This window comes from Astatotilapia calliptera, chromosome 9, assembly GCF_900246225.1.
Source record: "Astatotilapia calliptera chromosome 9, fAstCal1.2, whole genome shotgun sequence".
Taxonomy (NCBI): Eukaryota; Metazoa; Chordata; class Actinopteri; order Cichliformes; family Cichlidae; genus Astatotilapia; species Astatotilapia calliptera.
The window spans coordinates 3,271,123-3,285,723 of record NC_039310.1 but is presented as its reverse complement, the minus strand read 5'-3'; the positions used below and the strand labels follow the sequence as shown (position 1 = coordinate 3,285,723).

Sequence of the window (14,601 nt, the reverse complement as noted above, 5' to 3'; positions counted from 1 at the left end):
CTTGGGGATCAGGACTGTCTGGCCTTCGATTAGCCATTCCATGTGTCTCTAATCAACTAGCAGCTCGTTCACTTGTACTGCCACACACTCAGGGAGTAAGTAAAATTTTATTTATATAACACATTTCTAGATAAAAGATCACAAATGGTAAATGGTAAATGGCATGTATTTATATAGCGCCTTACTAGTCCCTAAGGACCCCAAAGCGCTTTACATATCCAGTCATCCACCCAGTCACACACACATTCACACACTGGTGATGGCAAGCTACATTGTAGCCACAGCCACCCTGGGGCGCACTGACAGAGGCGAGGCTGCCGGACACTGGCGCCACCGGGCCCTCTGACCACCACCAGTAGGCAACGGGTGAAGTGTCTTGCCCAAGTACACAACGACCGAGACTGTCCAAGCCGGGGCTCGAACCGGCAACCTTCCGATTACAAGGCGATCTCCCAACTCTTGAGCCACGATCGCCCCGAAGTGCTTCACAAGGTATAAAACAAAAAGAGACAAAAGTTAACAAAATGCACTTCTAAAAAGATGTGTTTTTAGTTGTTTTTTTAAAAGTGACCACTGAGTCTGCAGATCTTGAGAGGAAGAGAGTTCCACAGTCTGGCGGCCACAGTGGCAAAAGCTCCATCACCCTTGGTTTTCAGCCTTGTATGCTGTAAATAACAAGTAGGCCCTGATCACAAGACCTCAGGGACCTACTAGGGACATAGGGCTGTAAAAGTTCAATGATGTAGGCTGGTGCTTGTCCTTGAAGAGCTATAAATGTCAGAACCAGTATCTTAAAATGGACTCTGAATTCAACAGGGAGCCAGTGCATCTGTATAAGCAACGGTGTCACATGGGAGTACTTAGATGTTTTTGTCAGAAGCCTTGCTGCAGCACAGTCACCTTTTCCGCCAGTAGACTTGAGCCATGTCAGAGCCTGGTGCTGTCCAACTCTTCATACTGGAGGCCATTTCTTGGATGTCTGCCGCTGTTCAGGGAGGTCGCAGATGCCAACAGACTTAATAAACTGATCCGTAAGGCCAGCAATGTTGTGGGGATGGAGCTGGACTCCCTCAAGGTGGTGTCGGAGAGGCGGATGCTGTCCAAGATAAAGACAATGTTGGATAACACCTCCCACCCACTCCATGACATGCTGGTCAGTCACAGGAGCTCGTTCAGTGAGAGACTGAGATTACCGAAAAGCACCACTGAACGACACAGGAAATCATTCCTGCCTGTGGCCATCTCCCTGTACAACGCATCCACTTAACACACTGTTTGCTGCTACAGCTACACATGTTTCTTTTCCAAATATTTATTTATAAGTGACTTATGTATGTATGTATGTATGTATGTATGTATATATATGTATATATTGTACTATTCTTAGTTAGCGTATTGTCTGTCTTGTCTTAATGTTGGTTTAAAATGGAGCACTGTAACAAAAAATAATTTCCCCCAGGGATCAATAAAGTATTCTGATTCTGATTCTGATTGCTGTAGTCTGCCCTCAGATCCACTAGCCACTGAGCATTGGCGTTATGGGTTGCGTCCTTCTCCCATATGCTCTTACAATATTGTTCCGTCTCCAGCCTTGGTGGTACTGTTCTCATATTGTTCCCCTGTTACTGGGAGTACACCTTGGATGGTTCTGTTGGCAGCTTCCAAGGCCTCAGATATGGACAGCTTGCTGTACTCCTTAAGCACCTTTTTTTATTGCACCTTTCTGCCACTCCGATAGTTGGCTAACCTCCCGCTGTGCTACCTTGATCTTTACTTCTAGTCTCCTTCTCCATGGAGGGTACTGCTCCTTGTGGCTGTTCAACTTGTAGCTAAGCATCTCACTGATCACTGCTGCCGTGGTGTAGATCAGCTGGTTAGTCTCGGTTATGGTGGCGGTAGGTATTGTCTGTAGTGCTGCATTCACATCATCTAGTAGATCTTCTGAGGGTACTTCACTTAGTCTTAGGAACTGGATCCAGGTTTCAAGCTTGGCCATGATCCTATTAGGTCAGTTCCTCTTACACTCAATGATCCTTCTTCCATTGCACTTGGGGTTTGGTACCCAATCTCAGTTGGGGGTGATGATGACTCCCCCTGACCTGTCATCCTGGCTCCCCCTTGCCATCCTCTAGCCATGAGAGTAGTCCCTTCTTCCAAATATTGGAACACTGAGGTACTAGTTGATTTGCCATCAATGTGGATGCTGGGTATCGACGATTCCATAGTTCCGCCATCCTGTTCCTATAACCCCTTCCGCTGGGGTTACTTACATAGTAGCATTCCAACAGTGCCCTATTTTTTTTTCTCTTGCCCACCGATGCCGTTCCAGTAGCCCACTTCCATTCATGGTGCCCTGGTTCCTCAACACCTGACCCTGCTGTCCTTGTCCGGGCGACGTCCGAGCTGGTATGATGGCTTCATATTTATCTCTCTCGCTCATCCCCCACATTCAGACACTCGTACATCATACATGCCAGACATGTTGCTATAAAATAGTCACTTGAATAAACTAAAATACAAAATGAATTACAAAATATTGATAAAAATAATAACAATAACAATAACAACTGTGTGAGAATGATAGATAATTAAAACCTTAAACTAAAACACTACCATGACTGTTGATTGAGATATGTAATGTACATATCTTGATGATCATCTCTTTCGTTTTGGCTACGTTTAGCTAGGGCTGCTCAATTAATCGAATTTTAATCACAATTACGATCTGGGCTTTCAATGATCATTAAAAATGACTGAGCCGATTATTAGCCCCTCCCTCGTGCTTTACTCTCGCGCTGCTCCGTGTGGCAAATCAAGCGCACCTCTCCATGGAGAAGGAGGCTAGAGGGCAAGATCAAAGTAGCACGGAGGGAGGTTAGCCAACTAATGGAGTTGCAGAAAGGTGCGACAAATAAGGTGCCTAAGAAATACAGCAAGTTGTCCATACCTGAGGCCTTGGAAACTGCCAAGCAAAGACTCACAGCCTTGGCCAGCCGCTTGAGGAGGTACACCAGAGAGATAGAAGGCAGGAGAATAAACCAGCTGTTCTCCACAGAACCAGCAAAGGTGTACTCTCAGTGGCAAGGGAACAATAAGAGAACAGCACCACCAAGGCTGGAGACGGAGCAATACTGGAAGAGCATATGGGAGAAGGATGCAACCCATAACGGCAATGCTCAGTGGCTAGAGGATCTGAGGGCAGACCACAGCGACCTCCCTGAACAGGGTCCAGTAACCATCACAGTGGCAGATATCCAAGAAAGGGTCTCCAGTATGAAGAGTTGGACAGCACCAGGGCCCGACATGGTTCACGCCTACTGGCTGAAGAAGCTGACTGCACTCCACGAGCGTCTGGCAGCACAAATGAACCAGCTGCTAGTTAACGAAAGACACCCGGAATGGCTAACTGAAGGCCGGACGGTCCTGATCCCCAAGGACCCCAAGAAGGGACCGGTCCCCTCCAACTACCGACCAATAACCTGCCTCAGTACTACATGGAAGCTCCTGTCAGGCATCATATCGGCTAAGATGAACAGGCACATGGGTCAATACATGAGCGGGACACAGAAAGGAATTGGCAAGAATACCAGAGGTGCAAAACACCAGCTACTGGTAGACAGAACAATCAGCCGAGACTGCAAGACCAGACTGACCAACCTGTGCACTGCCTGGATTGATTACAAGAAGGCCTATGACTCAATGCCCCACAGCTGGATACTGGAATGCCTAGAATTGTACAAGATCAATGGGACCCTAAGAGCCTTCATCAGGAACTCAATGGGGATGTGGCGTACAACACTAGAGGCCAACTCCAAGCTCATAGCACAAGTTACCATCAAGTGCGGGATCTACCAAGGAGATGCTCTGTCCCCACTGCTGTTCTGCATAGGCCTGAACCCCCTCAGTGAGATCATTAACAAGACTGGCTACGGATACCGACTACGGAACGGAGCAGTTGTCAGCCACCTCCTGTACATGGATGACATCAAGCTGTATGCCAAGAGTGAACGAGACATCGATTCACTGATCCACACTACCAGGCTATACAGCAATGACATTGGAATGTCGTTCGGACTGGAGAAGTGTAGTCGGATGGTAACAAAGAGAGGGAAGGTAGTCAGAACTGAGGGGATTGAACTACCAGAAGGCAACATTGCAGACATAGAGGACAGTTACAAGTACCTGGGGATCCCGCAGGCAAATGGGAACCATGAAGAGGCCGCTAGAAAGGCTGCAACCACCAAGTACCTGCAGAGGGTCAGGCAAGTCCTGAGGAGTCAGCTGAATGGTAAGAACAAGATCCGGGCCATCAACACATACGCCCTGCCCGTGATCAGGTACCCTGCTGGGGTAATAAGCTGGCCAAAGGAGGAGATAGAAGCCACTGACATAAAGACAAGAAAGCTCCTGACCATGCATGGAGGGTTTCACCCCAAGTCCAGCACCCTGAGGCTGTACGCTAAGCGGAAGGAAGGGGGCCGGGGACTGGTGAGTGTCAGCACCACAGTCCAGGATGAGACAAGGAACATCCAAGAATACATTGGGAAGATGGCCCCAACTGACCGAGTGCTCAGTGAATACCTCAGGCAGCAGAAACCCAAGAAAGAGGAGGGAGACGAGGAACCATCATGGAAGGACAGGCCCCTGCACGGTATGTACCACCGGCAGATAGAGGAGGTGGCTGATATCCAGAAATCCTACCAGTGGCTGGACAAAGCTGGACTGAAAGACAGCACAGAGGCACTAATCATGGCAGCACAAGAACAAGCTCTGAGAACAAGATCCATAGAGGCTGGGGTCTATCACACCAGGCAAGACCCCAGGTGCAGGCTGTGTAAAGATGCCCCAGAGACTATCCAGCACATAACAGCAGGGTGCAAGATGCTAGCAGGCAAGGCATACATGGAACGCCATAACCAAGTGGCCGGCATAGTGTACAGGAACATCTGTGCCGAGTATAACCTAGAAGTCCCGAGGTCAAAATGGGAGATGCCCCCAAGGGTGGTGGAGAATGACCGAGCTAAGATCCTGTGGGACTTCCAGATACAGACGGACAAAATGGTGGTGGCTAACCAACCGGACATAGTGGTGGTAGACAAACAGAAGAAGACAGCCGTAGTGATCGATGTAGCGGTTCCCAATGACAGCAATATCAGGAAGAAGGAACACGAGAAGCTGGAGAAATACCAAGGGCTCAGAGAAGAGCTCGAGAGGATGTGGAGGGTGAAGGTAACGGTGGTCCCCGTGGTAATCGGAGCACTAGGTGCGGTGACTCCCAAGCTAGGCGAGTGGCTCCAGCAGATCCCGGGAAAAACATCGGAGATCTCTGTCCAGAAGAGCGCAGTCCTGGGAACAGCTAAGATACTGCGCAGGACCCTCAAGCTCCCAGGCCTCTGGTAGAGGACCCGAGCTTGAAGGATAAACCGCCCGCAGGGGCGTGCTGGGTGTTTTTATATATATATATATATATATATATATATATATATATATATATATATATACATATATATACAGACAATATAAACATATTTAAAATTAAAGGAATTTGAAATGTACATTGTGCCTGGGTTTAGAGTGTCTGGAAGAGAGTCCTGTCTCAGTCAATTATAGATGATGTGAGAGGGCAGGTGTGTGTGTTTAGGGGGGTCCTTCACACAGCTGTTCCCAAACCACGATGTCATGTTCTGTGTGAGGATGCTCTCCACAGCGCCTGTATAGAAAATCCTGAGGATCTTTGGAGAGACCCTGAACTTCCTCAGTTGTCGTAGGTGGTACAGGCGCTGCATAGCCTTTTTGGTCTGGACCTGAATGTGGGCAGCCCATGTCAGGTCTGAGGAGATGTGGACACACATCGCGATAGAATATGGTTAAAACACGCATGCGCAGTGCATTTGTTTTCATATGCACATGGCGGCAACGGAGAATGAGAAGGGGGAAAGCGGATCGTTGAGTGAAACGGATGAACCAGAATTAGTTTGTAAAAATGGTGCAACTTCAGTGATGTGGAACTGGTTTGGTGTTTGTCCGTCAGATACCCACCAAAGCACTTTTTTTTTTTGTAGAACATGCAAGCGGGCCGTCGTTATTACTGTATTTGTCGGACTAAGGTGCTCGTAAATCTGGGAGTAATCTGGGTCCTAAACTCCATCAAGTCAAACGAACACTGCGACACACTGAGAGTTAAAAACTGTCTAAATTCTTTCATCTTTAATAAAATGATCAGTGTTGCTGTTTTATCATGTGTAACAATTAAGTTTAACATCCAGGCATCCATGAAAACAGAATTTATTACATTTAACAGACTTAGAAGTTAGCAGGAAGTTAGCTTGCTAGTTTCCACCTAAACATGATATAGCATGTTCTGACTGAGAGATTTCTGAAAAAATTCAAATGTACAGCTCTGTTATCACTTCCAACATAAATGAAGACAAAACTAAACAGCAGTGACGTTTGTAGGGTTACTGAAGTTGGGCTAGCTGCTATATAATGATGTGCTATGTGATCGCTAGCGACACAGCTATGTTAGCATAACATAAACAGTGAAGCTGGAGGACGAACACTAACACTTTTCCACTCGATAAAAGTTAACATGAGGGTTCCCGATGGTTAGAGACAAATGCAGTCACATGGCAGGATGCTGTAAAAGGAATCAGGGCGGCTGGGTCACGGTGAGGAGGAAGCATAGTCCTAAACAGAAGCCCCAGGTACACCACCAACCCGTTCATGTGTCTAACCGTTTTTCCCCACTCGGCGACACACCCGCCGGGGGTCAAACTCTGGTAATTGGCGATTCTGTTCTCAGACATGTGAAGCTAGAGACACCGGCAACCATAGTCAATTGTCTTCCAGGGGCCAGAGCAGGCGACATTGAAGGAAATTTAAAACTGCTGGCTAAGGGTAAACGTAAATTCAGTAAAATCATAATTCACGTCGGCAGTAATGACACCCGGTTACGCCAATCGGAGGTCACTAAAATCAATATTGAATCGGTGTGCAACTTTGCCAAAACAATGTCGGACTCTGTAGTTTTCTCTGGTCCCCTCCCCAATCAGACCAGGAGTGACATGTTTAGCCACATGTTCTCCTTAAATTGCTGGCTGTCTGAGTGGTGTCCCAGAAACGATGTGGGCTTCATAGATAATTGGCAAACCTTCTGGAGGAAACCTGGTCTTGTTAGGAGAGACGGCATCCATCCCACTTTGGATGGAGCAGCTCTCATTTCTAGAAATATGGACAAATTTATTAAACCCCCCAAAATATGACTATCCAGAGTTGGGACCAGGAAGCAGAGTTGCAGTCTTACACGCTTCTCTGCAGCTTCTCTCCTCCTGCTACCCACCCAAAAACCCATCTCCATAGAGACTGTGTCAGCTTCCAAAAAGACAAAAAACAAACTAAAAACCAGCAACAAACAACTTAAACATAAACAATCACAAAGAAAGAACAATACAGTATCCACATCTGAACCAAAGAGTAAAACAGTGAAATGTGGATTATTAAATATTAGGTCTCTCTCCTCCAAGTCTCTGTTAGTACATGACTTAATAATTGATCAACAAATTGATTTACTCTGCCTTACAGAAACCTGGTTGCAGCAGGATGATTATGTTAGTTTAAATGAATCAACACCCCCGAGCCATTCTAACTACCAGAAATCTCGAAGCACAGGCCGAGGGGGCGGTGTGGCAGCAATTTTTCACACCAGCCTATTAATTAATGAAAGACCAAGACAGACTTTTAATTCATTTGAAAGCCTGATGCTTAACATTGTCCACCCCAGCTGTGAAACTCAGAAACCAGTCTTACTTGTTATCATCTATCGTCCACCTGGGCCTTACACAGAGTTTCTGTCTGATTTCTCAGAGTTTTTATCTGATTTAGTTCTGAGCTCAGATAAAATAATTATTGTGGGTGATTTTAACATCCATGTAGATGCTAAAAATGACAGCCTCAACATGGCATTTAATCTGTTATTAGACTCAATTGGTTTCTCTCAAAATGTAAAAGAACCCACCCACCACTTTAATCACACTCTAGATCTTGTTTTAACATATGGCATCGAACCTGAACATTTAACAGTGTTTCCTGAAAACCCTCTCCTGTCTGATCATTTCCTGATAACATTTACTTTTACAATAATTGATTACACAGCGGTGAAGAGTAGACTTTATCAAAGTAGATGTCTTTCTGAAAGCACTGTAACTAAGTTTAAGAATATAATCCACCCACTGTTATCATCTCCAATGCCCTGTACCAACACAGAGCAAAGCAGCTATCTGAACGCTACCCCAACAGAGGTCGATTATCTTGTTAATAATTTCCCCTCCTCACTACGTACGACTCTGGATACTGTAGCTCCTGTGAAAACTAAGGCCTCAAATCAGAAGTACCTGACTCCGTGGTATAATTCTGAAACACGTACCCTAAAGCAGATGACTCGTAATCTGGAGAGGAAATGGCGTGTCACAAATCTAGAGGATCATCATTTAGCCTGGAGAAATAGTTTGCTGCTTTATAAGAAAGCCCTCCGCAAAGCCAGAACATCTTACTATTCATCACTGATTGAAGAAAATAAGAACAACCCTAGGTTTCTCTTCAGCACTGTAGCCAGGCTGACAAAAAGTCAGAGCTCTTTTGAGCCAACCATCCCTTTAACGTTAACTAGTAATGACTTCATGAACTTCTTCACAAATAAAATTTTTATCATTAGAGAAAAAATTACCAATAATCATCCCACAGATGTAATATTATCTACAGCTACTCTTAGTACCATTGATATTAAGTTAGACTCTTTTTCTCCAATTGATCTTTCTGAGTTAACTTCAATAATTACTTCCTCCAAACCATCAACGTGTCTTTTAGACCCCATTCCTACAAAACTGCTCAAAGAAGTCCTGCCATTAATTAATTCTTCGATCTTAAATATGATCAACCTATCTCTAATAATCGGCTATGTACCACAGGCCTTCAAGCTGGCTGTAGTTAAACCTTTACTCAAAAAGCCATCTCTAGACCCAGCAGTCTTAGCTAATTATAGGCCAATCTCCAACCTTCCTTTCATATCAAAAATCCTTGAAAGAGTAGTTGTCAAACAGCTAACAGATCATCTGCAGAGGAATGGTTTATTTGAAGAGTTTCAGTCAGGTTTCAGAGCTCAGCACAGCACAGAAACAGCTTTAGTGAAGGTTACAAATGATCTTCTTATGGCCTCTGACAGTGGACTCATCTCTGTGCTTGTCCTGCTAGACCTCAGTGCAGCGTTCGACACTGTTGATCATAATATCCTATTAGAGCGATTAGAACATGCTGTAGGTATTACAAGTACTGCGCTGCAGTGGTTTGTATCATATCTATCTAATAGACTCCAATTCGTGCATGTAAATGGAGAGTCCTCTTCACACACTGAGGTTAATTATGGAGTTCCACAGGGTTCAGTGCTAGGACCAATTCTGTTTACATTATACATGCTTCCCTTAGGCAGTATCATTAGAAGACATAGCATACATTTTCACTGCTATGCAGATGACACCCAGCTCTATCTGTCCATGAAGCCAGATAACACACACCAATTAGTTAAACTGCAGGAATGTCTTAAAGACATAAAGACCTGGATGGCCGCTAACTTTCTGCTTCTTAATTCAGATAAAACTGAGGTTATTGTACTCGGCCCTGAAAATCTTAGAAATATGGTATCTAATCAGATTCTTACCCTGGATGGCATTACCTTGGCCTCCAGTAACGCGGTGAGGAACCTTGGAGTCATTTTTGACCAGGACATGTCCTTCAACGCACATATTAAACAAATATGTAAGACTGCTTTCTTCCATTTGCGCAACATCTCTAAAATTAGAAATATCCTGTCTCAGAGTGACGCTGAAAAACTAGTTCATGCATTTATTACTTCCAGGCTGGACTACTGTAATTCATTATTATCAGGATGTCCAAAAAACTCACTGAAAAGCCTTCAGCTAATCCAAAATGCTGCAGCAAGAGTCCTGACAGGGACTAGAAAGAGAGAGCATATTTCTCCTGTTTTGGCTTCCCTTCATTGGCTTCCTGTTAAATCCAGAATTGAATTCAAAATCCTGCTCCTCACATACAAGGTCTTAAATAATCAGGCCCCATCTTATCTTAATGACCTTGTAGTACCATATCACCCTATTAGAGCGCTCCGCTCTCGCTCTGCAGGCCTACTTGTTGTTCCTAGAGTATTTAAAAGTAGAATGGGAGGGAGAGCCTTCAGTTTTCAGGCCCCTCTTCTGTGGAACCAGCTTCCAGTTTGGATTCGGGAGACAGACACTATCTCTACTTTTAAGATTAGGCTTCAAACTTTCCTTTTTGCTAAAGCATATAGTTAGGGCTGGACCAGGTGACCCTGAATCCTCCCTTTGTTATGCTGCAATAGATGTAGGCTGCCAGGGGATTCCCATGGTGCATTGAGTTTTTCCTTTCCAGTCACCTTTCTCACTCACTATGTATTAATAGACCTCTCTGCATTGAATCATATCTGTTATTAACCTCTGTCTCTCTTCCACAGCATGTCTTTATCCTGTCTTCCTTCTCTCACCCCAACCGGTCGCAGCAGATGGCCGCCCCTCCCTGAGCCTGGTTCTGCCGGAGGTTTCTTCCTGTTAAAAGGGAGTTTTTCCTTCCCACTGTCGCCAAAGTGCTTGCTCATAGGGGGTCATATGATTGTTGGGTTTTTCTCTGTATCTATGAAGCGCCTTGAGGCGACTTTTGTTGTGATTTGGCGCTATATAAATAAAATTGAATTGAATTGAAATTGAATTAAAAGGACCAAACTTCAGTCAGGAGAACAACTGAGATAATCCATCCACAATACGAGGTTAGTCATTAATATACTGCAACAACATGGGAACAGAGCAGCTGTGATAGAATACAGCATTAATGAATCGATGGTACAGAAGTGGAGGAAGCAAGAAGAATGAGTTTAATAAAGTTTGATTTATCTGACTGCTTTGTTTCGCTTAATGTGCCTTATAATCCCGTGAAGTTTATGGTCCGAAAAATACGTATTTGACTTTTTTATTTGGCACACTGCAGTTTAATGTTGCAAAGCACCTCTTTTTAACTTTAGTGGATATCATACATGGTTATGCTGAGGATGTGTCAGCCCATTTCTACTGGAAATGCCCTTTGGTTAAACATTCAGCAAGGAATTTGCATTTGCACTGTTACATTTTTATATAGCTTTAATGCACATAAAAAACAGCTGCTTGTTTAAGTGAAAATGAATGGATGGGTTTTTTGCGCTAGTAAAGTTGTGGAGTTGTATTTTGTCTCGCATCAATTATATCGTCAGTTATATCGTTATCGCAAATTTTCAAATGTATATCATGATGAATATTTTTGGCCAGATCACCCTGCTCTTGTTGCAAGCAAGCATTGTAGTTCAAACAACGTACTTTGCCCTGATTTTTAGTAAGGTCTCTTGGCTGCAAGTTTTACAGCCAGAATGTTGGATTTGCAAAACAAACAAAACTTCCTCTCTCACCTGTCCCCAGACGAGCCGCTGCGTCCATGCACACCGCCATCTTACATTACATCTGAGTGGATGTGTTGAAAGATTTCACTGTGTTAAAATGGCATAGGAATGTAAAAACTTTGGGATCTGTTGATACATAGCATTCATCCAACTGATATTTCTTTTACCCCCACTAAAGCTATGAGCCACCTGAATGGACAAAAGATGTACGGGAAGATCATCCGGGTGACACTGTCCAAGCACCAGACGGTGGCATTGCCTCGGGACGGCCTGGATGATCAAGGTCTGACCAAGGATTTTGCCAACTCCCCACTTCATCGTTTCAAGAAACCAGGTTCCAAGAACTTCCAGAACATCTTTCCACCCTCTGCCACTCTTCACCTTTCCAATATCCCGTAAGTACTGGTATGGTCAGTTGGCATCACACAGAGGACATGCCACCGAAGGATTTCTGAAATACTCCTACTAACTAGCACAGCTGTTAATGCAAGAGATTAACTCTGTTCTTGGTGTGGTGGCTAATGAACAGATCTCATTGTTAACAGTTTATATTAAAACTGCTAAATGATTAGACTTGGAGAAAAGAGCTGATGCTAAAATCATGTATGATTAGAGTCTGTGTCTTTCACTTTGGCAGACAAGATGTGACAGAAGATGACCTGCGGCTGCTCTTCTCCAACACTGGAGGCACTGTGAAAGCATTCAAATTTTTCCAGTATGTACAGCTGTCCTACCTACTGGACAAGTCCAGGCTAACATTTGTTAAAGATTCCCATAAACCTCCATCCTGCCACTTCCATCCATCTAGTTAATCTGTGGCATTTGTCTCTGCTTCGTGTTTTCAAGAGATCGCAAGATGGCTCTGATCCAGATGTCAACAGTGGAGGAAGCCATCCAGGCACTGATCGACCTTCACAACTATAACATGGGAGGCAACCAGCACCTGAGAGTCTCGTTCTCCAAGTCCACCATTTAAGAATGTGACCCACAGGCTCCGGACACTATGACTGTGATGGTTGAACTATTTCAAGCTCCTAGATTGTCTGAACACCAGGGGGACCACATAGATTGAATCAGTTATCTTGATTGTATCATTCCTTGATATCCTTTTATTTTCTTTAAAAAGAACAACATTGGATCTCCCCAGCTCTTTCTGAAGTGTCTCTCCATATTTTTTTGTCAAGCAGAACCTTGAAATGGTTGGTTGTCCCCCTGTACGTTAGTTGGATGTAAATCGGTGAATCATTTTTAAATGAAAAGATACAGTACTCGTGTGCCTTACTCAACTATCTTTTCCTACAGTTGGATATGTTAATTTATCAAACTCCTACCGAGGCACATTAGTATTAATGAGTTGATGAGAATGCAAGATGTTTTCTATTCATCTAGACAGAACAGTCTAGAAGCTGTGCCTCTGACTAGGCATAGCCGTGTTTCTTCTCCAATTTTAGATGACATTTTCCTTTTTAGTTTAGCAGCAGGAGAGCTGAATATTCCTGAGGTAAAATGTTTTTGGTAGCCTATGACATGCAGTTTAACTGGAACGCCTTTATTCCAAAGGGATGTTCAGTGGAAGATTGTTCTAGCACAATCCATGCATAAGAAACTATGACAATGTAGTAAAGTATTTTGTTATGTGATTTTGAAGCCTTCCTTGCTTTTCTTTTCTATAGCAGTGAGGTTTAATAGTTGGTGACAGTGTTCTTTAAAGCATGCATGATGATAGGCTCTCACATAAGTGTTGCATGCTGTGGAAGCAGTAAAAAGATGAGTCCACTGTGATTGCATTGTCATGTGACACTGTACTTGAGAGGGCTACTCAGTTGGACCAAAGTTTCGGTGCCTTTAGTGTTAAATCATATAAACAAAAAAGAGCATTTTAATTGTTGTGTATATGGGGAAGATGTCCACGATTCAAAGTGTTCACTGAATTCTTTTATTTTTAAATCACAAACCTGATTTCATAGGCATTTGTTCTGAACTAATCCTGGTGTATATACATTTTTTTTTTTTTAATCGTCAAAGCTATGTTTTTGTTTTTTTAATGTAGTTCAGAATGTAAGGATTTGGACTCAAGCTGGTGCAATTAAAGGATAAAAAATTTTTCTAACAACGGAGGTTCAACTTGGTTTTCTGTTTTTTGAGTTTCCCCTCTCACGGTGTCTCTTATGTGTTCCGCATTACCTCTGTAGCATGTCTAATAAAACTCTTCTGTAGCTCTGCATTCACTTCCTCTGTCTCACTCCTCTATTTTATGTCTGCTCACTTCGGAAACCATCTTCAGTCCTAGGTGGGAGAAGACCAAAATCAAGTTGGAGACACTTGAAAGCAAGCTCTAATAAACCAGATTGAACCCTGTGAAGTTTCTAGATTATAGGACACTTTCTCGATATGTTTCCCACTCTGCCAGCTTACTCAATCTGTTCCTTTAATATCTCGCTCTTCTCTCCTCTGGTATTTCCCCATTTTCTGATTAGCCTAAGGACCACTGCTGTCCTGACCATCTGTTTGGGAGAGCTTGACACAACCACAGGCATCAGTAACAGGCACTTTTTAGTCTTTGCACACAGCTTTAGCCTGTAGAAATGTGAGGGGTTTTGATTTAGCCAGCACTTGGGTCTACAATAGAAATAAAACTCAGCTGACAGGGAACATATAAACCACACAGAAGGCCTGCAGCTAAACTGGGGGTTTAAACTGGGAAACTATCTGTGCACTGACAGATCCCATTACATTGTATAGAATAATAATAATGGATTGGATTTATATAGCGCTTTTCAAGGCACCCAAAGCGCTTTACAATGCCACTATTCATTCACTCTCGCATTCATACACTGGTGGAGGCAAGCTACAGTTGTAGCCACAGCTGCCCTGGGGCAGGCTGACAGAAGCGAGGCTGCCATTTCACGCCATCGGCCCCTCTGGCCAACACCAGTAGGCGGTAGGGTAAAGTGTCTTGCCCAAGGACACAACGACCAGGACAGAGAGCCCAGGGATCGAACCGGCGACCTTCCGGTTACAGATACGCTTCCCAACCCCCTGAGCCACGGTCGCCCATGCCATTCGCCCAGAATGGCATGAAATGTAATGGACAC

The 14,601-nt window shown here is 44.1% G+C and overlaps 1 protein-coding gene across 4 annotated transcripts in view; it reads left to right on the top strand.

The window, feature by feature from the left end:
- The window catches only part of LOC113028780 (polypyrimidine tract-binding protein 2-like), a 40,582-nt gene extending 26,847 nt beyond the window's left edge, over positions 1–13,735 (top strand). For all 4 annotated transcript variants that reach the window (XM_026179225.1, XM_026179224.1, XM_026179223.1 and 1 more), the window contains exons 12-14: positions 11,685–11,901; positions 12,144–12,221; positions 12,353–13,735. In XM_026179225.1, coding sequence (XP_026035010.1) covers positions 11,685–11,901; positions 12,144–12,221; positions 12,353–12,482 — 425 coding nt within the window. In that variant the 3' untranslated portion in view covers positions 12,483–13,735. The remainder of the gene's footprint in view (positions 1–11,684; positions 11,902–12,143; positions 12,222–12,352) is intronic.
- The last annotated feature ends 866 nt before the right edge of the window (positions 13,736–14,601 follow it).